This window comes from Quercus robur, chromosome 2, assembly GCF_932294415.1.
Source record: "Quercus robur chromosome 2, dhQueRobu3.1, whole genome shotgun sequence".
Taxonomy (NCBI): domain Eukaryota; kingdom Viridiplantae; phylum Streptophyta; class Magnoliopsida; order Fagales; family Fagaceae; genus Quercus; species Quercus robur.
This window is the reverse complement of record NC_065535.1, coordinates 84,647,672-84,673,241: the sequence shown is the minus strand read 5'-3', so window position 1 is coordinate 84,673,241 and position 25,570 is coordinate 84,647,672. Positions and strand designations below refer to the sequence as shown.

Sequence of the window (25,570 nt, the reverse complement as noted above, 5' to 3'; positions counted from 1 at the left end):
GTAGGTGGCTAACGTCATAGATTCGAAGCATTTTACGATAATATTTCCCAATAGTTATAGTTCTAATCATTATAGCTAAATAAATTATCTACAAACGCACATCAGTACATCACAAATCCCACGCTCGAGTTGTACAAAAAAAGTGATACTCTCCATACTTGTGAACCACTTGTCCCCATCCATTCTTTTTTTTTTTCCTTTTTGGGTAAACAAAGATATTTGAGATCTCCATTCCATTGTATAGTGACAGAAGTAGAACCCTTTGGCTTTGGTATCGTACTAACCACGGAATAGAATGGAGGTGGAGTTGTGTAGAACTGTACATCTTAGATTTAGACGATGAACACTTGTTGTGGCCTTCTGTTGTTGATAGTGACTGGTGAAGGGATCAACTTGCTCATTTTTAACCGTGATAACAAAGATATTTTCCTTGTTAAAGAAAAGTAATTAAAAAAAAATGAACAAACTTTGTTTCATCTTTAGACTATAACTTTGTTTGATATATTTGTATCAGATATGAATTTTGAGATTACATTTTATTCTTATATTTTTTATGCTATTTACAAAATTTTTAAAAAATAAAAAATTATTAGTTATGTCATCAATCATATATTTAAATTTTAAAATTTTATATTATAAAATTATGCATAAAAAATAAATATGTAGATCAAAGAGTGAATAATATTTGATTAATACAAAATTTGATATACGTGTTAAAAATATAAATAATATGAAATTCAAAGTTTAGATTCTTAAAATATATAGCCAAACTTTTTCATTTAAAAAATATGTGAAAACTCTATTTTTTTTTTTTTCTTTTTCTCTCAATAAATAATTAAGGATATTTGAACCTTCTATGTTTCTTGCCAAAAAAAAAAAAAAATCCTCTATGAAGCTACATCTGGCCAAAAGGCAAATCATCAGCATTTTTTTAGCCGTAATATTATTGAAGAAGGATTATCAATATATGACTTAGGAAGGGCTGGGCCTAATGTTGGTTTTAGTGTGGTATCCTTTGTCATAGTATTCCTTTTGAGATTAGTGTTGCATGCATTTTTTTTTTTTTAATCTTCCGTTCGATTTTTAAAGCAATCTTTGGCTATATACACATAAATTCTGGCCAACACTAATTAGTTTACTTCATTTGAAATCAGATTAAAAAATAAGGACTTTTGTTTTTGTTGAAAGAAAAAGGTATTATTGTTGGGCATTATTAATTATTATGCCTTTACCCTAGATTTTTCACTTTCCCACTATCATAGCGTTTTGACTAAAAAAAAAAAAATGCAAACGGCTATAAATTTTTTACTACCTCCTAGAATTAAGAGGGGCTCAATTTTTTACTCTCCGACTCACTGAACTTAATGATGAGGAGGACATAAGGACGAAGAATACTATGGGGAGTAAAAATCCATTGCATGCAGATGATGAGGAGGTAATCCCTGTACCAACTAATAAAGAGATTATAACTGATCCTGTTTTATTCAATGCTCACTTACAGGAAATAGACAAGGACCTGAATTTGTCAACTACTGAACCAATGCTGACCTCAGAGGGAGTATGTATCGGTCAAGGAGAGGGCTTACCTATTAATGATCTATATGAGGCATCTACAGCTTTGGATTCGGTTAAGAGTCCTACATCACATTGCCAACATGGTAGTCACGGGGTTGTCAAACCAAGGAATAAGGTAGAAGACGATGTTTTGGGGAAGGAGAATCTGACTGGTACTTGGAAAAGACAGCCACGGCAAAAATACAAGTCGAAGGATGAGCAGGAATCTCTATTGATGAAACGAGTGACTAGGGACACTGATGAAGAGATGGGGGATGTTGAAGGCAGCAAGAAGAGAAGGGCAGTTTGTAGCAATGATTTATCGGTGGAGGCTGGTGACCAGCCCCGCCGACAACAATGAAACTCTTAGCATGGAATTGCAGGGGGCTTGGGAACCGTCCTGCAATTCAAGAGCTTGTTGATATTGTACGAGCTCAAGATCCCATGGTGGTGTTCTTGTCTGAAACTTGGTCAGATAGGGAACAGATGGTTAGTATTAAGAAGAGGTTAATGTTTGATGAGTTGTTTGTTGTCCCAACTGATGGGCGAGGGGGGGGTTTAGCCTTGCTTTGGAGAGGGGGTGCAAAGGTTTGGGTGGATAGTTTTTCGAAGTATCACATTGACTCCATTGTAGATGGGAATTCAGAGAATGCTTGGCGATTAACGGGATTTTATGGAGAGCCGGATACTAATCACAGAACTGAAGGTTGGAATATGCTCCGAATGCTTAATTCCAAGCCAAAGCTTCCTTGGGTTTGCTTCGGGGACTTTAATGAATTGCTAAAGGGAGAGGAAAAAAAAGGGGGCGCTCCGAGAGCTCATAATCAAATGCAAATGTTCAGAGATGTGTTGGATCAATGTGGTTTTGTGGATTTAGGGTACTCAGGGCCGGATTTTACTTGGCATGGAAGACAACGTAATGAATTGATTTGGGAAAGATTAGACCGGGGGGTGGCTAATTATGATTGGTTGGCTAAGTTTCCCACTGCTAGAATTCGTCATCTGCATTGTTTTACCTCTGATCACAGGCCTATTGTCCTAGCTTTTGACTCTAATGGGGAGGCGCAAAGGTGGAGAAGGAAACCCTTCAGGTTCGAGGCGATGTGGTTGACAGATCCGGGGTGCAAGGAAATTGTCACAAAAGCTTGGGATTCTAATGCCGTGGGTACTCCTATGTATGTTGCCACGAAGAAATTGAAGAAGTGTAAAATGAGGTTGAAGAAGTGGGACCGGGATCATTTTGGGAGTGTAAAGAATAATATAAAGAAGCTTAAAGAACTTTTATGGAAGGCAGAGATGGAGTCGGTCAGAACTGGGAGCTATGAGGAAGCAGCTCGCATTAAATCCGAACTTTCAGTTTTGTATGAAAAGGAGGAGAAGATGTGGCAACAGCGCTCTCGTATTCAGTGGCTGCAAAGTGGGGATAAAAATACGAAATTTTTTCATGGGACAGCCACTCAAAGGAAGAGGAAAAACTTCATTAAGGGTTTAAAGGATGATGAAGGTGTCTGGCATGAAGAGGAGAACCAAGTGTCGGGTTTGCTTATTGAGTACTACTCTCAATTATTTTCAACCTCACATCCTCATGATTTTGATCGTATCCTCGATGGGGTTGATACAATTGTTACTGAAGAGATGAGGGTAGAGCTAGCACGTCCTTACACTTCTGAGGAGGTAGACGCAGCTATTAAGGAGATGACCCCTTTGAAGGCTCCAGGGCCAGATGGTATGCCTCCATTATTTTTTCAAACCTATTGGTCGGATGTAGGAGTGGATGTTCATCAAGCGGTCTTGTCCAGCTTAAATTCAGGTTCTATCTTGAAATCTATTAATCATACTTTCATTACTTTGATTCCAAAAGTTAATAATCCAGAAAAGGTCTCAGATTTTAGGCCTATCAGTTTATGTAATGTGATTTATAAGATTCTTAGTAAGGTGATTGCAAATCGCCTTAAACCTTTGCTTAATTCCATTATCTCAGAAGCACAGAGTGCCTTTACTGCTGATAGATTGATTACTGATAATATCTTGATAGCTTTTGAGTCTTTACACCATATGAAGACTAATTGCACAGGGAGGAAAGGTTTTATGGCCCTAAAGCTTGATATGAGTAAGGCCTATGATCGAGTGGAATGGGTTTTCCTTGAGAAGATTCTTTTGAAGATGGGGTTTCAGGATTCTTGGGTTGCTTTAATTATGGAGTGTATTCGTACTGTGACTTATTCAATCCTTGTTAATGGAGAGCCGAAGGGTTTAATTACTCCTTCTAGAGGCTTAAGACAAGGCGATCCCCTCTCTCCTTTCTTATTTTTGTTTTGTGCGGAGGGTTTAAATGCTATTTTCAGGAGAGCAGCCTTGGACGGAGAGATTGAAGGTTTTTCCTTATGTAGGAATGGACCAAAACTTACGCACCTTTTCTTTGCAGATGATTGTCTTATCTTTTGCAGAGCAACTTTGGAGGAGTGCCTTAAGATCCAGTCACTGTTGGATATCTATGAAGTGGCTTCAGGCCAGATGATTAACAAGGAGAAAACTACGCTATTTTTCAGCGGAAATACAGATACACAAACGCAAGATGCAATCAAAGTGGCTCTCAATGTCCCTGCCATTTAACACTATGAAAAATATTTGGGGCTTCCATCCTTTATTGGCAGGGAAAAGAAGGCTTGTTTTACTAAAGTAAAAGAACGAATATGGGCGAGGATGCAAGGTTGGAAGGAAAAGCTTCTGTCTCAAGCAGGAAAGGAGGTTATGATCAAGGCTGTAATTCAATCCATTCCTACGTACTCGATGAGTGTTTTTAAATTGCCGACCAGTCTTTGCAAGGATATTGAAACAATGATTCGCAAATTTTGGTGGGGGCAAGGCGATTCAAAAAAGATTCATTGGGTGAAGTGGAGTTCCTTGTGCTCTTCTAAGTCGATTGGTGGGATGGGTTTCCGAGATATCCAAAAGTTTAACAATGCTCTTTTGGCTAAACAAGTATGGCGGTTGATCCATCAAAAAGATACTTTGCTATACAAGGTGTTTAGTGCGAAATACTTTCCTCATGGGAGTATTATGGATGCTTCGGTACCTCAAAAGTGTTCATATGCTTGGCGAAGTATTTTACAAGCTCGGGAGGTCATTGAGAAGTGTGCTATCTGGCGGGTGGGCAGTGGTCATGGGATAGACGTGTGGAAGCATAGATGGCTCCCTAACCCAACCTACAACAAAATTGTTTCTCCAAGAAGAGAGTCTTCTGTGTCTCGGGTTAGTGAGTTGTTCTATCCGCATACTCGAATATGGGATCCAGGGAAGCTTGAGGAGAATTTCTATCCGTGGGAGGCAGAGATGGTTAGTCGGATTCAAGTCTGTGCTGGTAGTATCGAAGATCTCCTGGTTTGGCCCCTGACTTCTGATGGTTGCTTCAGTGTTCGTAGTGCTTATAGATTCCTGGCTTCGGAAAATCTTAGCTCTCAACCAAGCTCTTCCTCAGGCACTGAGCAGCAGCACTTTTGGAAAAAAATCTGGAAGATCCGAGCCCCTAATAAGATTAAACATTTCATTTGGCGTGCGGCAAAAGATGCGCTTCCGACTAAACAGAATTTGCGCGCTAGACATATTCCCATTGATGAAACCTGTGATCTTTGTGAGGATCATCAGGAGACGTTGCTGCATAGTTTGTGGCTGTGTGACCATGCTCAGTTTGTTTGGAAGTCTGATCCAGGTTTTGCTCCCTTGTTTCAGAAACGGTTTCGAACGTTTCGGGACTTGCTTGAGGCAGTGATGCTGAAAAGTTCTCAGTTTCGGGTTGCTCTGTTTTGCACCATAGCTTGGAGTTTATGGCAGAGGCGTAATAGGCTCAGGGAGAAGCAACCATCGTGGACTTTGAACGAGTTGGGTAGTCGAGCTAAGGCTTATGTTGTGGATTATCTCAATGCGAATTATCAGCCTTCACAGGGTTCTTCTCGGGCTGCACAGGTACCTTGGTCTCCGCCGAGGGAATTGGTATACAAAGGAAACTTTGATGCGGCATTCTTTGATACGTCTGGTTGCGCGGGTGTTGGAGTGGTGTTTTGGGATTGCCAAGGCCAAGTGATTGCAGCTTTGAGTCAAAAAATTCCTCTGGTTCAATCGGTGGAGCTGGCAGAGGCTATGGCTGCTCGTCGGGCCCTGTTATTTGCTAAAGAGCTGAGTTTGTTTGATGTAGAGATAGAAGGGGATTGTTCAAGGGTTCTTGCTGCCCTGAACATGGCGAGGAGCTGCAGCACTTTATTTGGTCATGTGATTGATGAATGCAAAAGTCTAGGGGATTCATTCCGTTCTTGCAAGTTCAATCACGTTAGGAGGGAAGGGAATAGGTTGGCGCATGCTTTAGCTAGGAGAGCAGTTATATCTGCAGACACGGATGTATGGGTAGAATCTCTACCTAGTGATTTGGATAATGTATTCCAATCGGATTTGATTCAATAAAATTTCCTTACCTTTTTCTCAAAAAAAAAAAAAAGAGGGGCTCAATTTTTTTTAAGAGTAAATTACTTATTTGGTCCATATTCTTTACACAATATTTTAATTTGGTCCCTAATATTTCAATTATATCAATTTAGTTCCTAACCTTTCAATTGTATCAATTTGGTCTCTAATCTTTTAGTGCTGTGTAAATTTAGTTTCTGTTATTATCTTTTGGATGGAAATTGCCGATGTGGCAAATAGCCAAAATAAAAAATTAGTTTTATTTTTTAGAATCAACTTTGTAAATTTATTCAAGAAAACTCAAAAGTCAATATCATAATCGATTATATTTTGAATGTCTAGTAGAATAGATTTCATCCAAATTAGTAATGGAAATGAACATTTAATATATATATATATATTATAGAAAATATTTGGATTTTTTTAATAATTAACTGAAATTTTCAATTTAAAAAATTGAAAAAAAGAAAAAAAAAAAAAAACTAGACAATTAATGACAACATTTAACATAAAAATTTAATTGAATAAACTTCAAACTTAGAAGATTTAATTGCACGAAAATAAAGTTAGATGTCTGAAATGAATTTTGATTAGACTTAGAAGGTACAATTTACATTTTTGCTTAGTAAAAAAATTGTTTCAATTATAAGTTTATGTATAAAAAAAAAGCTCATATTTACTTATCATGTTAATAAGTTATGAAAAAAATTATCAAAATTGTTATGCTCATAACAATATTTATTTAAATTTAGAAAGTATAATTTACATTTTTGTTTAATAAAAATTGTGTCAATGATAAATTTATGTAAAAAAACAAAAAAATTTACTTATCACCTTAATAAATTATGAAAAACCTATCAAAATTGTAACATCACGGTATATTTAGTCAATCAAACTCCTTAGAAAAATATTAAAAACAGAAGCTTACCCATCGCTTTTCTAACAATCTTGGCACGCAGTCAAACTGATTCCAACAAAAAGATGCGTAAGTTCAGTGTCATCCAATTTTTTTTACAATTTTTTTACAATTTTACCATGCAGTGACTTGTGAGTGACAAAATTATGGAGACATGAACTCATTATTTTATTCCCATCAATTATTCATAAGTTGACACTTAACAAAATTGTAGCAAAGTTGTGAAAACTTTTATGCCACTGAACATTATACAAAAAGAAATTATTAAAAAAAGCACGCAATCAAACATACTTTTATAGAATGTTATTAGGCCGACATTGGGATCACACACTGCTATCACACTGTCGAGATCAGATGCGTAAGGTCTTTCCCTCGCCTAATATGAAAAAATGAGTATTATTAAACGCATTAGCCGTACACTTTTTTTCTTTCTATTTTAATATAAAATTTTATTTTTTTAATATTTTATTTTACTTGCATACTTTTCAAAATATCTCGAATAAAATAATTTATTTTACACTATATTTTATTAAGATATTAATTATATATGTATTTTTAATTATTTATCTTTTTTCACACACAACAACTATTATTTATTATCTTTCTTTATTTTCGATATACATAAAGAAAAAATAAAAAACTAAATGTAAAATGGTATTCATTTCTAAGCAAAATTGTGTAAAATTTACACATTTTTCTATTAGAGAGATGCTACGTCTACAACATTTTTACAACAAATCATGGGTGGTTAGTTGTTATTGGTTCAAATTTAAAACTAACACTAAGATTACTTTTTTACCCCAACAAAAACAACCAGTAACAACTTGTCACTTATGATTTGTTGTAAAAATGTTGTAGAAATGTTGTAGATATAACATTTCTCTTTCTATTAACACCCTTACACACATATTTGCACATACATCAAGAATTGCCTTGGAAAGATAACTTGAAGTTGTGATTACAAAAGTACATAACATCATATTTCTTCATTTCACATAAATAGTGAGTACCATTATTTAAGAGAAATTTTAATAGATGCCCCAAGGACATTTGTTAATGAATCATTTTAAGAAAATTTTTATAAAAAAAAAATATAATGTTTTGATAACCTTTTTTTTTTTCTATAAAAGTTGTGTCAAAATTTTCCTAAAATAGTTTGTTAACAATTATCCTAAAAGCACCCGTTAACACGACCCTGAATTAATTAGTAGAACTGGCCATTTTGTGAGCGGAATTAATAACATATTATTATTCTCTCCAAATATTGATTATTTATCTCTATGACATATAAAGTATAAGCTATAAAGACACAAAGACATGAACAGGGACCCTTCTAGCTTTTAAAATATCTCTTCTCTTTTATATTTTATAATTCATATATTTTACTAATGGTCCCCTATATTCTAGAAAAATTGTACTACATTTATAATATATATATATATATAAAGCTGAGCCCCTTTGGCTCCAGCATTGCACGGAGAGATATTTTTCAATTAAATTACTTTAACATAAACACCCCAGAAAAAAAGAAATTATTTCATTACGCCATCTTTTATTCCCAATAAGACGAATTATAATTCCTAACGTAATTATTATTCAATGTACTACATCCTAATTTCACATAAATTAGGATGGGTTCCACCTAACGATCTCGTATATAAAACTATTTGATAAATAAAAAAGACAACATAATATATATCTCATGCAAAAATGGTAATATAGTTAATTATTTCTATTAATATGTTTGGTTTTGAAATATTAACAAAATTTATAAAATCACAAATTTATATTTTGGAAATATAATAATTTTATAATTATTATGCACACAGAGATAGTTTGCACTTGTGGAAATATAATAATTCATGAAGTTATTACATGTATTAAAGAATTACTATTCATCAATTTATTCCTAATGAATGACTATTACATGTAATAAAAATCCAACCAAATGACAGAATAGCTATTTTACATGAATCAGTATTCCATTATATAATCTATTACAGCGTATCAAAAGTATATTGAATAATTTCATCGATAAAATATTCTAAAATGATTTTAATTTAAATGATACTTGTAGAATGGTAAATGGTAAGTCTATGTGTTCAAAATCTATAAATGCACTAGTCAAAATCTCGTGCATTGCATTAGAAAGATTAATGAAATGTGATTTTTTTTTTTTAATTTGTCTAAACTTAAAGTTTGATAATTTATGATTATTATTAGTAAACATTTTTTTTTTTTTTGGGGAAGGATAAACATTTATTATGAATGTATTTGTATATGGAACTATTTAGTCTACTAGAAAAAATGATATGTTAAGATTATAATAGGAGGTTTAAATATAGACTATAATAAATTAATATATACATATATATAAAACTGCTTTCTCAAAAAAAAAAAAAAAAAAATATATATATATATATATATATATAAAACCGAAGATGTTAGATTTTTTTATTCACCTCATAATATTTTACCACATAAGCTTTGGGGGCCTTGTAATTTTGCACGTCATTTTTCTAATTAATATTTTTCAATTGAGATTAAATTTTCTATTATTAAAACTTTCTATATATATACACTCCATTAAAATTTTGCCATATCATAATAGATATTTCCATATATAAAAACAATCATAAGAAATGCTTATTACTAACTACCATAATTATACTATCACGCACCATTGGGGTGATTGTCACTTTACAAATACAAGCTCTTGTAGATTATGAGGGGTAAGGGTCGGGGTCAAGTCTCCACGAGATAACTTCACACACATACATTTAGATTAGGTCAGAGTAGGATTTCAATCTCAATAAAATAAAATAAAATAAATGCCATAACTATCAAATTTCATCTTTAGGAAAAAGAAAATAAAAGAGAGCATCAAAATTTTTAATTTGGTTTTAAGAGTTATGAAAAATGCCAAACTAGGATATTTTATATTATTTAGAATTCACGATCTTTTTTAATAAAGCAAGCAACCTAATACTTGTGCAATTAAGTTTGATCTATAAACAAATTCTAATTAAATTAGACAAGGTTTTTTTTTTACAAAATCTCTTATTTGAATTTTTATTTATTGATACTTATTAAATAAAAATAAAAATATATAATATATAAATATTTTCATTCAAACTTTTCTGTGTATTGCATGTGTCAATGTCTAGTTTATATATTAAAATAATGATCTGTAAAATTATGAGATCTCACAAGCTCATATAACACAATATAACGAGATTAACCGGATTATATATATATATATATATATATATATATATATATATATATATATTGTGGGGCCCGACAACAGATGGGCCAGATCCACCTGTTCACAGGAAGACTTAAGGCCCAAGCCGAAGAAGATAGTAGTCAAAGCCCAATAACGCAAAGCATCAATGGGCCAGAGAAGCCGCCGAGGAGGGTACAGCCCTCGGCTGGCCCAGAACTACACTAAGGAAAGGGGCAAAAGTGGCATAGGGATAATCTTGTAAGAAATCTAAAATATCTAGAAAAGGCTGCCCATACTACCTGCCCTAGACAGAGCTTTGCCTCTCACAGAGTCGTGTTTCTTTAGCCTACTCAACCACTCCCCAACAACTCGGGTCTAAAACTGATGGGACAAGTATCAGTCTTGAAAGGGTCGACCCTACACGTGGACGAAGGAAATTGAACGCATGCGAGTATAAAAGAAAAAATATGTAACCTAAAGGGGGGGCTCCTCCAGTTCCACGGAAAGGAGAAAGGGCTTCAGAGGCACAGATATTGGAACCATGCTTAAATATCTTAACAAAACCACAACCGGGTAAACATGACTTAGCCTTTCGATCCCACTCTCTACAAATGATATTGTACGGGCCCATTTACGTGCGAACCCAAATCAACTGCGGTCTAACGCAAATCGTGTGCCTACAATTGGCGCCGTCTGTGGGGAGGCTTGCGTGTTAGCTCGAGCGGTGGCGAGGTTGAGTTTCTGTCGAACAAAGGGCTATGAGGACGCCTGTATTACCGGCGACACATTGTTGCTATTCCAACATAGGCTCCCACTAGGGGCTACGTTCCACGGTGTCAACGACATGGGCAAGCCTAGGGGCTTCAAACATCAAGCCGACTTCCTCCACCTTATTCGAGGAGCAAAACGTTCGGACGAATAAGCAAGTAAAGAAGCATACAAGTTTTGGACAGAACCAAGGCCTTGCATGGTCCTCGGACCCAAGCCTCTGGGGAAACCAACTGCTTAAAAAGAATCATACAAGTTTTGGACAGAACCAAGGCCTTGCATGGTCCTCGGACCCAAGCCTCTGGGGAAACCAACTGCTTAAAAAGAATCATACAAGTTTTGGACAGAACCAAGGCCTTTCATGGTCCTCGGACCCAAGCCTCTGGGGAAACCAACTGCTTAAAAAGAATCATACAAGTTTTGGACAGAACCAAGGCCTTGCATGGTCCTCGGACCCAAGCCTCTGGGGAAACCAACTGCTTAAAAAGAATCATACAAGTTTTGGACAGAACCAAGGCCTTGCATGGTCCTCGGACCCAAGCCTCTGGGGAAACCAACTGCTTAAAAAGAATCATACAAGTTTTGGACAGAACCAAGGCCTTGCATGGTCCTCGGACCCAAGCCTCTGGGGAAACCAACTGCTTAAAAAGAATCATACAAGTTTTGGACAGAACCAAGGCCTTGCATGGTCCTCGGACCCAAGCCTCTGGGGAAACCAACTGCTTAAAAAGAAAAACAAAAAATTTTGGACAAGTACACAAAAGCGCCATCGGAGTTCCCTAACTCCCAGTCGATTGCTCGGATGGATTATTTATAAATCATCAGCCTTGGACGATATTCACGCGCTTATCACAGAATATCCAACTGATATCCCGGTTAGTTTCTTAAGTTTGATTTATTACAAATTATCGATATAATGCCTGATAGTGTTGACAGATGAGAGTTGATTAGATTATGCTTCAAAATAGCTTTATCACAAATATTCTCAAAGCAACACATACATAGAGCACATTCGTTCACAAAGTTGTGTTGCCCATTAGATCAACGCTTAAAACATGTAAATCAATTTCCATTTTTATTTCGATGAAGAAATAGTACAGTGTACAAATGAAAAACTGGAATCAGCCTACGTCAAAGCTTACTACATAAGCAAGAAAAAGAAAAATACAAGAAAGCTGGAGAAAGCCGAGGAGGTATGTCGGAGGAAAGGTTGGCTACAGCTCCGAGACCTTATTCTTCCCCCGCGCTCTTACATGCCCATAACTCAGGCAGCCAAAGAAACCCAACTTGAGCCTGGCACCGTTGAAGGAAAGGTGCAGGGAGTGGGAAACTGAGGGGCTTTCTCTAAATATTCGCCTGTTGCTAAGCAGAGGCGCTGATGGCGGAGAATCTTTCTTCTGACATACCAAAATGCTGGCATGAACAGAGCCTGCTTCGGATTTTGACTAAAAGAGGGAGAGACGTCGTTCCCCCTCGGTGGAGCTGGAATACTCTCCTGAACTTGTGCTTCCTGTGCCCATACCTTACTGTTATAAGCCTCATGAGGACGCGGCGCTTCTACGGCGGAGAAAGTTCTTTCTTCCCAACCCTCGCTTTCAACATGTTATGCCAAGAAAGGAGAACTCCGGATATGGGAAGCGTGATGTGAGAGAAAAATAAAAGGATGGGTGTATATATAAAGCAACCCTTTCTCCCTCCTATTTATTTGAAAAGACAAGATAATGGCAGTCAACTCACGCGGCGTCCCAAGGAGCACTACAGACAAAGTAGTCTTGGCTCAACTTCCAACGTCAACTGCAGCCAAGAGACTCAAGGAGCCTCGTAAAGGCGCGCCTCGATCCTTGGGGCGTCAGAGAAGTACTGCGTGGCCAGAGGTTGCAGAAATATCTCTTAATCCGCAGATTCATTAAATTCGCGGCCCAAGCCCGCTTTGCATGAAGGCCCAGGGACACCCTGTTTGGCACCTCAGGAAATGCTCAATGAAAGGGAAAATCTGAACTCAAAGTCTTGGAAAGAACCTAAGGCTTGCATGGTCCTCGGACTCAAGCTAAAAGGGAAAACCAAGTACTGATGCAGACATTGGTCTTGGACAGAACCTAAGGCTTGCATGGTCCTCGGACTCAAGCTAAAAGGGAAAACCAAGTACTGATGCAGACATTGGTCTTGGACAGAACCTAAGGCTTGCATGGTCCTCGGACTCAAGCTAAAAGGGAAAACCAAGTACCGATGAAGACACAAGTCTCGGACTCAAGCCTAAGGGAAAAATCAAGTACATAAGATAAAACGCATAAGTCCTGAACAAAACCCAGGTTTTGCAAAGTCCTCGGACTCAGGCTTCTTGGGAAATCAACTGCCCGAATGAAGAAATTTCTCGGCTTAAACACTGGAAAAGGTTAAGGCTCGCGTATCATTGAGATGGCAGAATAACCTAATGATCGACAACCTAAGGAGGCCATTCATCCGATGGGTAACATGTCCTCGGATAACTACTTCTTGCACCTTATCGAGCATTTAACACCCATCACGGCTAATTTTAAGATAAGTCTCATTCCTCACTGGTCGGATTGTTATGTTGAATAATAATTTTGTTAAAGTTATCGTGGCATCTTTTTATCAACGATTACTTTGGCCTTAGTTATTATTGATTCAAATGCTATACTATTATGCCGAGCAGCGCTTTCACATTTGTTAGAATATATAAACAAGACATACGAAATAGAGTAACACTAACTTTTATTAATATGAAAAATTGTTACAACGTACAAGGAAGGGCTTAAACAAGCCTATACAAAAAATGAACTGCTAAAACAGTAACAACATCCGTAATACAAATAAGTAAACCATCAGGTGTCTTCTGAACTCGCCTTCAAAGTCTCGCTGAAATCTATGCCTCAGTACTGTTCATGTCAGGAGAAGATCCTTATACAAAAATAATGAAGGAGAAGGAAGAAGAATTGGAAGACATGGAAGCACTTCAACAAGCTCTTGTCACTGAAGAATGCAAGGGAAAAAGAAGATGGAGGACATGAGCGGGAAGGAGGAGAAGAAGAGGGAAGTAATGAAAAGAAAGTAAAAGGAGCAAAAGAGGGAAAATGGGAGCCATATTAGGTATGCTCATGAGAGAGCAGATGGAGATGACAAGGGAGGTTTTCGACTCAGTCACACCAGAAATGGGGTATGACGAGTCCCTGCTTCGGATTTTGGCTAAAAGAATGGGGAGACAAATCTTGAGTCTTCGCCATCCTTGCCCTGACCGAGCCATCTCAAGTTTTGTTAGGGCATGGCGTTTCTGGGAAAGGAAGGATTCATTCATGGCCGACTATTATGGTGGATGTATTATTGGATTAGGAGTAACCAGATGGAAGAAGTGAATTATAAGAAGGGCCTAAGGGATTCAGATATGAAAGAATCACCTTTGGATTTCTCTCTTTATATAAGGGAGTAAAACAGGGGCACGTAACACGTTCTGATCCTCAAGGAAATCTGCGAATAAATGCGCATTCATTTCATTCCCCCACGTTATCAGTAACCGTAAGATTTGGGAGGCCTCGTAAAAGGAAGATATTAAAGGCACACCACGAATAACCAAACGGTATAAACGCATCCCGCGCAAATCGAGGGAAACATCTCGTAGACCGGCGCATTCCTTGGGGAGGTGAAAAGTCGCCGACGTTGATCAAGGGCCGAATTTAATGAGCCGCTATAAATGCTCGGTATTATCAAAACCCTCCTATCCAACCAAGGGGTCGGACAGCATGGTTTTGAGGGGCTATTGTGGGGCCCGACAACAGATGGGCCAGATCCACTTGTTCACAGGAAGACTTAAGGCCCAAGCCGAAGAAGATAGTAGTCCAAGCCCAATAACGCAAAGCATCAATGGGCCAGAGAAGCCGCCGAGGAGGGTACAGCCCTCGACTGGCCCAGAACTACACTAAGGAAAGGGGCAAAAGTGGCATAGGGATAATCTTGTAAGAAATCTAAAATATCTAGAAAAGGCTGCCCATACTACCTGCCCTAGACAGAGTTTTGCCTCTCACAGAGTCGTGTTTCTTTAGCCTACTCAACTACTCCCCAACAACTCGGGTCTAAAACTGATGGGACAAGTATCAGTCTTGAAAGGGTCGACCCTACACGTGGACGAAGGAAATTGAACGCATGCGAGTATAAAAGAAAAAATATGTAACCTAAAGGGGGGGCTCCTCCAGTTCCACGGAAAAGAGAAAGGGCTTCAGAGGCACAGATATTGGAACCATGCTTAAATATCTTAACAAAACCACAACCGGGTAAACATAACTTAGCCTTTCGATCCCACTCTCTACAAATGATATTGTACGGGCCCATTTACGTGCGAACCCAACTCAACTGCGGTTTAACGCAAATCGTGTGCCTACATATATATATATTATATAGGTCTTATAGATGTGAATTTACTTGTAAAAAATAAGTTTAAAGCTTGCAATTTTATTTTTTAAATATAATTTTAAAACTCGTATGTTATCATTAATTCAAGAAAGAAAAATAATTTAATCTAGTTGTGAATAAGGTTTTTAATTAAACAAGATGTTTATGAACAACTCAAACTTGGTTCAGGAAAATGTTTGTTTATTTAGCAAACAAGCTCAAGCCCAAGGTTAGACTTGACTATTAAATGAGTCAAACTCAAACATACGTTTGTTCGCTCGTGAACATGAGATTTGATTTAACTATATGTAATATTATGCTTTTATGTGTACATTTGTTTAGAAATGCATTTATATTTGAGTTTTATAAACTAGATTGTTAGTTAAACCGATTCAATTGAGAATCGAACACCAATCCGGTTCGGTAAAAAACCCTAAAATTGCCAAAAATCGGGAACATGGAGTAAAAACGGTTCATTAACTGTATTGATTTTTTAAACCATGATTTATATAGATTTGAGATTTGATTGTATAAGTTTGTATTAGGTTCATATAATGGTAAATTATTATTTGTAGTAAAAATTCATAAATTTGTGAAGAAATATAAAATTTTAGTCATGTTTCTATTACACACACACAGATGGGTTTAAATTACACCTAGTGTAACTCTACAAAAGTTACACATTTTTTAAATTATAGATTTCTAAGAAATCTAATGAAACAAGTTTGAACATGCAATCAAGTATGACAAAAAGAAATGGGATCAAATACATAGAGATGGGTTCAAATATATATAAGTTAATCAAGTAACTCGTGAATAAGCCCAGATTTGTTTAACAAAAAGAAAAGAAAATAAGTTTGAACATACAATTCTATTTGGTGGTGAGTTGACGCTCAACTTGTATTTGAATTAAAATTAGATGAATAAATTTGAACTTTTAATACTCAGCTCGAGTCTTCCTTGTTTATTGTAATGACTATAAATGTAAACTTACTTTCCAAAAAAAAAAAAAAAACCTTTAAATGTAAACTTCATGTACATGCATTATATATGCATATTACTTGTATGAGTTGTACCCTTTTTTTTAGAAGCATATGAGTTGTACCCAATGCATAAATTCAGCATAAAAACAAAAATGCATCCAATGCCGAAAGTTTCACTGATGAAGGGAAATTTTATTGTAGTCAATTGCACGGCACGGCAAGAGTAGTATCACTCCCATACGACATAAAAAGAGAATCATTCGAATATTTAGATCCGTTTAATAGAGCATTTTATTCACATATTTTTAATTTTTAAATAATATTATATATATTTTTATGCACTTTTTTACCTATATATATTTCAAAAAAATACAAATAATATTATTCAAATTCCTCAAACGGGTGCTCACCTTTTAAATCCCAACTTATTTATTTATTTTTTGAGAAAAAAAAAAAAAAATTTCCTCGTAATGTAATGCAAAGCCAAAAACAGTAAATACCAGAGAAGAGTCCCTCCCATATATAAACACCACACTCTGTGTCTCTCTTCCTCACACTTACTACTTTGTCCTTATCAATTATCATAACTACAAAAACACATACAGATTTTTGTGTCTGAAAACCAAAAAGAATATCTCTCTTTTTTTTTTTTTTTGGGTTATAAATAAAAGCAGAGGAGAAATCGAAATTGAAGCGAGCTTTGTAGAGAGTTCGAGCTTGAAGAGAAATCAGAATGGCCGGAAATGATTGGATAAACAGCTACTTGGAAGCTATATTGGACGTGGGTCCAGCCTTAGACGATGTAAAGTCATCTCTTTTGCTCAGAGAGAGAGGCCACTTCAGCCCCACTCGCTATTTCGTTGAGGAAGTCATCACTGGCTTCGATGAGACCGATCTCCACCGTTCCTGGGTCAAGGTACAAATAGACTCACTCAAATGGTGTTTATTTTTCTTCTCAGTGACTATATCTATGGTTGTGTCTGTGTGTGAATTTTTTTTTATTTTTTATTTTTGATAAGTTTGTTCTAGAAGGTTGTTTGTGTCTGTTCTAGAAGTAGAACTGATGATGATGACGTGGCGTGTGACAGGCTTCAGCGACGAGGAGCCCCCAGGAGAGGAATACGAGGTTGGAGAATATGTGTTGGAGGATTTGGAACTTGGCTCGCCAGAAAAAGCAGGTTTTTTTTTTTTTTTTTTTTTTATAAATAATTTTGTTTATTTGTTTGTTTAGCTGAGTTATTGAAGTGTTGGGTCTGTTTTGTTGTGAAGAAAAGTTTTGATATTTGTGAAATGGTAGTAAAATTGCTTGATGGGGATTGTTTGCCTCTGTGTAATTTTTATAGTAGTTTGCAGAGTTAGTGAGTGATGGGAGTTTTTGAGGTAAAAGTTTGTGAACTGGTTTTTGGCTCTGATTGAGCATTCGGTTATTGTCATCAAAAGGGGGTTTGAATTTCATGTTTAAATCTTGTTATGTTATTTGAAAGCTGTGCTAAAACACAACAGCTTGTTCAGATTCCCAATTAAAAATTATGACTAGATTGCTTTTATTTCAACTTAGCGGAACAAGAGTAAATAAGTGCAATGAACCAATAACACTACCCTAAGCCATATTCATCTATCATCAACAATAAAATGAAAGTTTAAAGTGTAGGGAAGAGAGATACAAATACAAAATAACACTTAGACATGTTATCGAAGTGATAAAGAGGAAATTGAAGAAGTCGGCAAAAAACCTCTCCACGACCTTCCAAGTCGAAATCGATCCATTAGAGAATAAAGTTGAAATACACAAATAACAAAAGACCCTCCAAGCCTAGTCTACTTTATGTACTTGAGCCCTCCAAACTCCTGTTACTAACTGACTTTTCGGAGCCTTGTCTTCTCTAACTTTTCGGATCCCGCAATTTAGGCCAATTGCATCCGCCAATGAATGACTCCTTCCAATGCTTCCTAGCGGCACCAAAATCTCACTTTACATTTAGAATGGGTGTGGTAAATGTTTGAGCTAGCAACCTCTCAAAAGATCTAGAGATGGAGAGGTAGGAGTCGAGGAAAATCACAAGGGAATGTTGTAGATGATTGTGGGTATAACAATCTTTAACTCTGAAGTGTATTTTCTAGGGTTTTCTCTTTGAAAAACACTCCATACAATTTATGGGTAATGAGGGTATATATAGTGTGGATAAAAACTTGGTAACTTTTTGCCAAACAAAGACTTTCGTAAGTCCTTCGCACCTGTGAGACAATCACAAAAATGACAACCTAACACGACTCTTCATCTTTCAGTCATATGCTCTACACGTGACTTTTTCGCAGTTTGCTTGTTGCAAGCAACTCATGATCCAGTCGCGAAATCCACTTGTTCAACTTTTGAAGCTTGATTCTTTACCGATCTCTCACACTCATCCCTTATAATTAAACCCATATACATACAAGGAAAATGATTGAAGAAATTACAATCAAATTTGGCACGGAATTAAAACCAACACAATATAGTTGGAAATCACAACTTTACATTATTCATTTTGAATTTCAAAATGCTGACTTTGTGCCCAATACAAATGCTGTTACTAGTTTTTAAAAAATTGGTTGATTATTTAATTATAGGAGAAATCATTTTATTTCTTTGGGTATCTTTGATCTGAGCACTGTGCAAAGTGTGAAGTTCTTGAATTTTTATTCTACATTTGAATGCCAATTTATTGTTGCTTGTACAAGTACAACTATCTGTTACAAATTCTGAGTTTCCTGAATAACAAGAGATCATGTTCATGTCTTATCCATTTTTTTTGTTAGCTTGAGGGAGAAGAAGCCCAAAGGAAGGCTAAACGTCGCCTTGAACGCGAACGAGGCCGCAGAGAAGCAGTTGCTGATATGTCTGAAGACTTATCAGAGGGAGAGAAAGGAGATGTTGTTAGTGACATATCAACTCATGGTGAAAGCAACAGAAGTAGATTGCCAAGAATCAGCTCTATGGATTCAATGGAGACATGGACTAATCAACAGAAGGGGAAAAAGCTATACATCGTATTAATAAGGCATGAACTGAACTTTAAAGCTCTACTTTTTCAGATTTGGTCTTCAGTGGGATTTTGAATCGAATAGTTGGTCTTGCTGTACCACATTGTATTCAATAAATTGCTTCCAACTTTTGATTTATGTACCTAATGATTGAATTGTAACTATCATAGACCTCAGTTGAGTCACTGGTTATGGGAATTAAAGTATATTAAACATGTTGTAATGATAATTGATGTGAATGTGTTGTTCAATGTTGGTGTATAGTGTATACAAACTTTGATTCCTCTATTGTATGCATGATGGTATTAATTATTTTTAACAATCACTATCTGTGCAGCCTTCACGGTCTTATCCGGGGTGAAAATATGGAGCTTGGTCGTGATTCTGATACTGGTGGTCAGGTAATATTTTGCTGTAGAAATTCTGATCAATCAAATCCTAATAAAATGATAGTTCTTCTTTTGCTGTTAAATTGTACATCTTATATAGTTGCTTATGTAGATACCCAAATGATCTAGGTTTCTGTTCTTGTAGGTTAAGTATGTTGTGGAACTTGCAAGGGCCTTGGGCGCAATGCCAGGGGTGTATCGGGTTGATTTGTTGACTAGACAAGTATCTTCCCCAGAAGTAGATTGGAGTTACGGTGAACCCACAGAGATGCTGACACCAAGAAACTCAGAAGGTTTCATGGATGACTTGGGGGAGAGCAGTGGTTCCTATATTATTCGGATTCCATTTGGACCGAAAGATAAGTATATTCCCAAAGAACTTCTGTGGCCTTATATCCCTGAATTTGTTGATGGTGCGCTTAATCACATAATACAGATGTCCAAAGTTTTGGGTGAGCAAATAGGTGGTGCGCAGTCAATCTGGCCTGTTGCCATCCATGGGCATTATGCAGATGCAGGTGACTCTGCTGCTCTTCTGTCTGGTGCTTTAAATGTACCAATGCTCTTTACTGGCCACTCACTTGGTCGAGACAAGTTAGAACAACTTTTAACGCAAGGCCGCCAAACTAGGGATGAAATAAATATGACATACAAAATTATGCGTCGGATAGAGGCTGAGGAATTATCTCTTGATTCTTCTGAAATTGTCATAACTAGCACCAGACAAGAAATAGAGGAGCAATGGCGTTTGTATGATGGGTTTGATCCAGTTCTGGAGCGTAAACTACGAGCAAGGATCAGGCGTAATGTAAGCTGTTATGGCAGGTTCATGCCTCGCATGTTGGTAAGTAATGGGGCATTTTCTTATATCCTTGTGGAAACTGTAGTTTCTTTAATTGATTACAATATCATAAATGTCAAAACGCAAGAGGCCTGACCTGTTTTCTAGCTTCCGATCATAGATCTTGAGCTATCTTTGGAGTGATTGACTTAAAAGAAACAAACCTGAGCAAATTGATTCTTAGTTAAACCAGAAAAATTCAAATTGGAAGGTCTTTTTTTTTTATTATTTTATTTTTTTAATAATAATTTTATTTGGAAAATAAGATTTAGTTTGTGAACTACATGTGAACCTAGCTTGTTTTTGCCGTGTTTTAAAACTCTATAAATAAATGGTTTCCTGTTCCTGTTATGTTATTGCTGGGTTCTCTAGGTAATTTCTTGCTTATTTATTAATATATTTTATAATTTTTGCTCTCTGCAGGTAATTCCTCCTGGAATGGAGTTTAATCATATTATTCCACAAGATGGTGATGTGGATGGTGAATCAGAAGGAAATGAAGAACATTCTGCTTCTCCAGACCCACATATCTGGTCCGAGGTTCAAATTATTCCCTATACACTTACTTTGATGTGCCCTAGACTGAAGCCAATAAATTTCTTGGGATATTCTGCTTAACATAGTATGATTAATGCCAGATGTTATGTTCTCCTGTTTTATTTGGTTTCTGAACTGGTGCGCATTAAACTTGGTATTTTGCAGATAATGCGCTTCTTTTCCAACCCTCGTAAGCCCATGATACTGGCTCTTGCTAGACCAGATCCCAAAAAGAACATCACGACTTTAGTCAAAGCATTTGGAGAATGCCGTGCACTAAGAGAGCTTGCTAATCTTGTATGTTGAAGCATGTCATGACACTTGTTTAATAAAGACGTGTTCTTGATTGTGTTGACTTGCTAAATTATCAAAAAAAGTTGATCTCAAATGGACACTAAATTGGATTTTATGCACCTGCCTTTGATCATACTTTTACTTTTTCTCTGTACAATGCAGACACTAATTATGGGTAATCGAGATGGAATTGATGAAATGTCAGGCACAAATTCTTCTGTTCTCCTCTCAGTGCTTAAGCTTATTGACAAATTTGATCTCTATGGGCAAGTTGCGTATCCCAAACACCACAAACAGTCCGATGTTCCTGACATATATCGTCTAGCAGCAAAGACAAAGGTAATTCTAGTTTCTGTATCAGATAACACTCTAGCTTTAATTAGGAAAATGGCATGTTGTTGGAGATAGTTCAATACTGCTAATGTGCGTGGCACCATACGCTTGTATTTCTATATAATGTGTACCATTTTGGAATCTAGCAATATAAATAATTTAATATTACCATCTTTCTTAGTGTTCATCAATTTAGTTAATTAGTGCTGTCATTGTAACATTTATTTTTGTTCATAAATATGTTGTTCTCAATTGCTTTTGGTATTCAATTAATTATACATGTTAAGATGTCTATGGATGTTTCCTTTTTGAGCACACATGCACTTTTGGAGATGTATGTGCAGGATATTTTGTCGTCACATTTTCATTCTGATCCAATTTTATTGCAGGGGGTTTTCATTAATCCAGCTTTCATCGAGCCATTTGGGCTTACTCTACTTGAGGTGCTTGTTTCGTACTTTTGAAGAGTTTATGTTTCACAGATCAATTGTTATTCAAAAAAAAAAAAAAAAATATAAGTTCTGCTCTTATCTTTTGACCCCACAGGCAACAGCTTATGGTTTGCCTATGGTTGCGACAAAAAATGGAGGTCCAGTTGATATACATCGGGTAAGCTTACTCATTGGTTGTAATAAATTGGTCAGAAGATTGTATATCTAATGGTCATAAATGGAAGAGTTTCACTGTGGTTCTCCAAATCTGATGGATATGTCTTTGCAGGTACTTGATAATGGTCTTCTCATTGATCCCCATGATCAGCAGTCCATTGCAGATGCTCTTCTAAAGCTTGTTGCAGATAAGCAGCTTTGGGCAAGATGTCGACAGAATGGGTTAAAGAATATTCACCTATTTTCATGGCCAGAGCATTGCAAGACTTACCTATCTCGAATAACCAGTTGCAAACCAAGGCATCCACAGTGGCAGAGAAATGATGATGAAGATGAATCAGAAAATGAGTCTCCAGGGGATTCCTTGAGAGACATACAGGATATATCTTTGAACCTAAGATTTTCATTGGATGGAGAAAAGAGTGGAGCTAGTGGAAATGATAATTCCTTAGATTCCGAAGGTAATGCTGTTGATAGAAAGAGTAAATTAGAGAATGCTGTTTTGAATTGGTCAAAGGGCATTTCAAAGGATGCACGAAAGGCTGGGTCCACAGAGAAAGCAGATCACGCTGGTAAATTTCCAGCATTGAGGAGGAGAAAACATCTCTTTGTCATTGCTGTGGATTGTGATACTGATACAGGTCTACTTGAAACCACCAGAAAGATTTTGGAAGCTGCAGAAAAGGAAAGGAGTGAAGGATCTGTGGGGTTCATATTGTCTACGTCCTTGACCATATCTGAGATACACTCTTTTCTGGTGTCAGGGGGATTGAGCCCTCATGATTTTGATGCTTTTATTTGCAACAGTGGCAGTGATCTCTACTATTCATCTCTTAATCCAGATGATGGCCCCTTTGTGGCTGACTTTTACTACCACTCACATATTGAATACCGTTGGGGTGGAGAGGGCTTGAGGAAGACTTTGGTTCGTTGGGCATCTTCAATTACTGATAAGAAGGCTGAGAATGGGGAACAGCTTGTTACTTCAGCTGAACAACTCTCAACCAACTACTGTTATGCTTTTAAAGTGCAAAAGCCAGGAATGGTAAATATTTCTTTACTCGTTGGGGGAATGACTTTTGATATCTGCATGAAATGACTATTATAGTCTAGTCGAATTGAGGGTGAATCTGTTTTCTCAGATTTATTATACTTAATTACTTCCATTGTTTCACACATATTAGGTGCAATACTATTGGGTATACACTGAAAAATCATCTTTACTTTCTTTTTATATTATCTTTGCAGGTACCCCCTCTTAAAGAGCTTAGGAAATTGCTCAGAATTCAGGCTCTGCGTTGCCATGTTGTTTATTGTCAAAATGGAACCAGGCTTAATGTAATTCCAGTGCTGGCATCTCGTTCCCAAGCCCTACGGTATAGTTTTCGTGCTTATTATATCAGTGGCATATGATTTTAGCTAAATTTTTTACTTAGTTTGGTAACGTTCTCCCTCTTCATCTAATGGGGAAAAAAAAACCTCTCTTTCTTCATCTTCTTTGGAATATTATTTTTGTGGATGTTCAAGAATTTTGGCTGAATTAAGTGCCTTCTGGCGTCCAACATAATTACAGGATCTCATTGATTCTCGTGCCAATATAACAATTGCTACATTGTTACATAAATAATGCATTGCAAACATGTAATAGTTACTAAAAGCTTCAAATGGTGTAAGAGGTCGATGCTATGTGGGAGTGAACAGTTTACAATTAATTTGTATCTATTTTCAATGTCAAACAACGTCCACATTTTTCAACATTCTAAAACTTCTTTTTGTAAGTAATTATACAATTGCTTTCATTTACAATAAAAAGGTGAATTAGCAAATTGGTTGGTCAAATTAAACTGGTAAATGTGATCTGTTCCCTCTTGGTTGAATCAACGTGGTTAAAGATCTTTGGGGACATCTATTGAATGATGGAACTAGACTTTACATTTGATGATGATGGCAGAGGTATGAAGTTGTACTAATGGTTCTCTATAACATGTAAACATGCCTGAAACTTGCAGAATATCTTAACTGCATGTGTCATTTTCTGTAACCACCCCCTTTCTATATTATTCTTCATAAATTTAATCATTTGTCACATTTTCTTCAGGTATTTGTATATTCGTTGGGGTGTAGAGTTGTCGAAGATGGTTGTTTTTGTTGGAGAATGTGGTGACACAGATTACGAAGGATTGCTTGTTGGACTGCACGCAAGTGTAATATTAAAGGGTGTTTGTAGCAGTGCCACCAATCAACTTCATGCTAACAGAACGTACCCACTTTCGGATGTCTTGCCATCTGAAAGCCCCAACATTGTTCAGACAAATGAAGAGTCTGGTAGTGATGATATCCGGGCTTCCTTGGAGAAATTAGGATTTCTCAAGGGTTAGAAATTTACAAGTTTTACAACCGCGCTCTCTTAATTGCCTTGATGTATTTTTTAGAGGTTTATTCATATAACATCAAGGCAATATTCATCATCTTTTATTTGTTCTCTTCAAAGTAAAGCTTTCAGTGGCTTGTGAGTTTTGGAATAAGAAGCCAAATTTTCTCTTGTTTGTATAGCTGTTGCAACTTGCAACTTTCTATGTATCAATGGCACCTGAGTTTCTGGGATGAACCTCTCTCTCTCTTTCTCTCTCTCATTTCTTGCTTTGTTGCCGCATTGCTTCTCTTTGTTCTGCTTGGGTGCTGTGTGTGCAATCTGTCTGCATTGGTGGAAATAAATACCTTCCAAGGATCAGTATGAGCAACATACGAATCCAGAACATTTAGTTAATTTGAAACACACAGGTATATAAGATTGGTTGTAGGAAGTTGATTGTGACAAGATTATATGTTTTTCTTGAACGGTCATTTTCCTTCGTTATAGATAAAGAATATATTTATGTTTTCTTTTCTTCAAAGGGTGAGGCATGGGCAATGGATTTCACATCCCTTGAGGTGGACATGACAGGAGAGAGTATATAGAAAAAAAATATTTGGGAGCGATTCATTAGGGTCAGGCAATAACGTTTACAAAGACGTAAGCTTATGCATCTTTCAATTTGAGAATCTCTCTCTCATTTGAGATCTGAAATCTATATTCTCTCTCTCTCTTCATGGTTGAGTTGTGTTGCTGTGTAAACTTTTTGTTCTCCTTTTTCTTGTTGATGGTTGGAGTAACCGACCATTATACTAACGAAAATCGCAATCAATATCGTTGGAATTTCAATCCAAAAACGCAACATGACAGTTTACGTTTGAAGGATTC

At 36.5% G+C, this 25,570-nt stretch overlaps 1 protein-coding gene across 1 annotated transcript; it reads left to right on the top strand.

Annotated features, from left to right (window-relative positions):
• The first annotated feature begins 16,855 nt into the window (after positions 1-16,855).
• LOC126715469 (probable sucrose-phosphate synthase 1) lies at positions 16,856-24,937 on the top strand. The gene is made up of 13 exons (XM_050416069.1): positions 16,856-17,222; positions 17,395-17,484; positions 19,103-19,344; positions 19,665-19,728; positions 19,862-20,560; positions 20,981-21,097; positions 21,260-21,391; positions 21,551-21,727; positions 22,111-22,164; positions 22,268-22,330; positions 22,442-23,374; positions 23,578-23,705; positions 24,428-24,937. The coding sequence occupies exons 1-13, from the start codon at positions 17,040-17,042 to the stop codon at positions 24,705-24,707; spliced, it is 3,162 nt and encodes a 1,053-aa protein (XP_050272026.1). The 5' UTR covers positions 16,856-17,039; the 3' UTR covers positions 24,708-24,937.
• Positions 24,938-25,570: the final 633 nt, after the last annotated feature.

Coding starts and splice junctions, on each gene's coding strand:
- LOC126715469 (XM_050416069.1), top strand. CDS start 17,040: ATGGCCGGAAATGATTGGATAAACAGCTACTTGGAAGCTATATTGGAC. Junction 19,729..19,861: donor ATTCTGATACTGGTGGTCAG/GTAATATTTTGC, acceptor CTGTTCTTGTAG/GTTAAGTATGTTGTGGAACT. Junction 21,728..22,110: donor GTCTAGCAGCAAAGACAAAG/GTAATTCTAGTT, acceptor ATTTTATTGCAG/GGGGTTTTCATTAATCCAGC.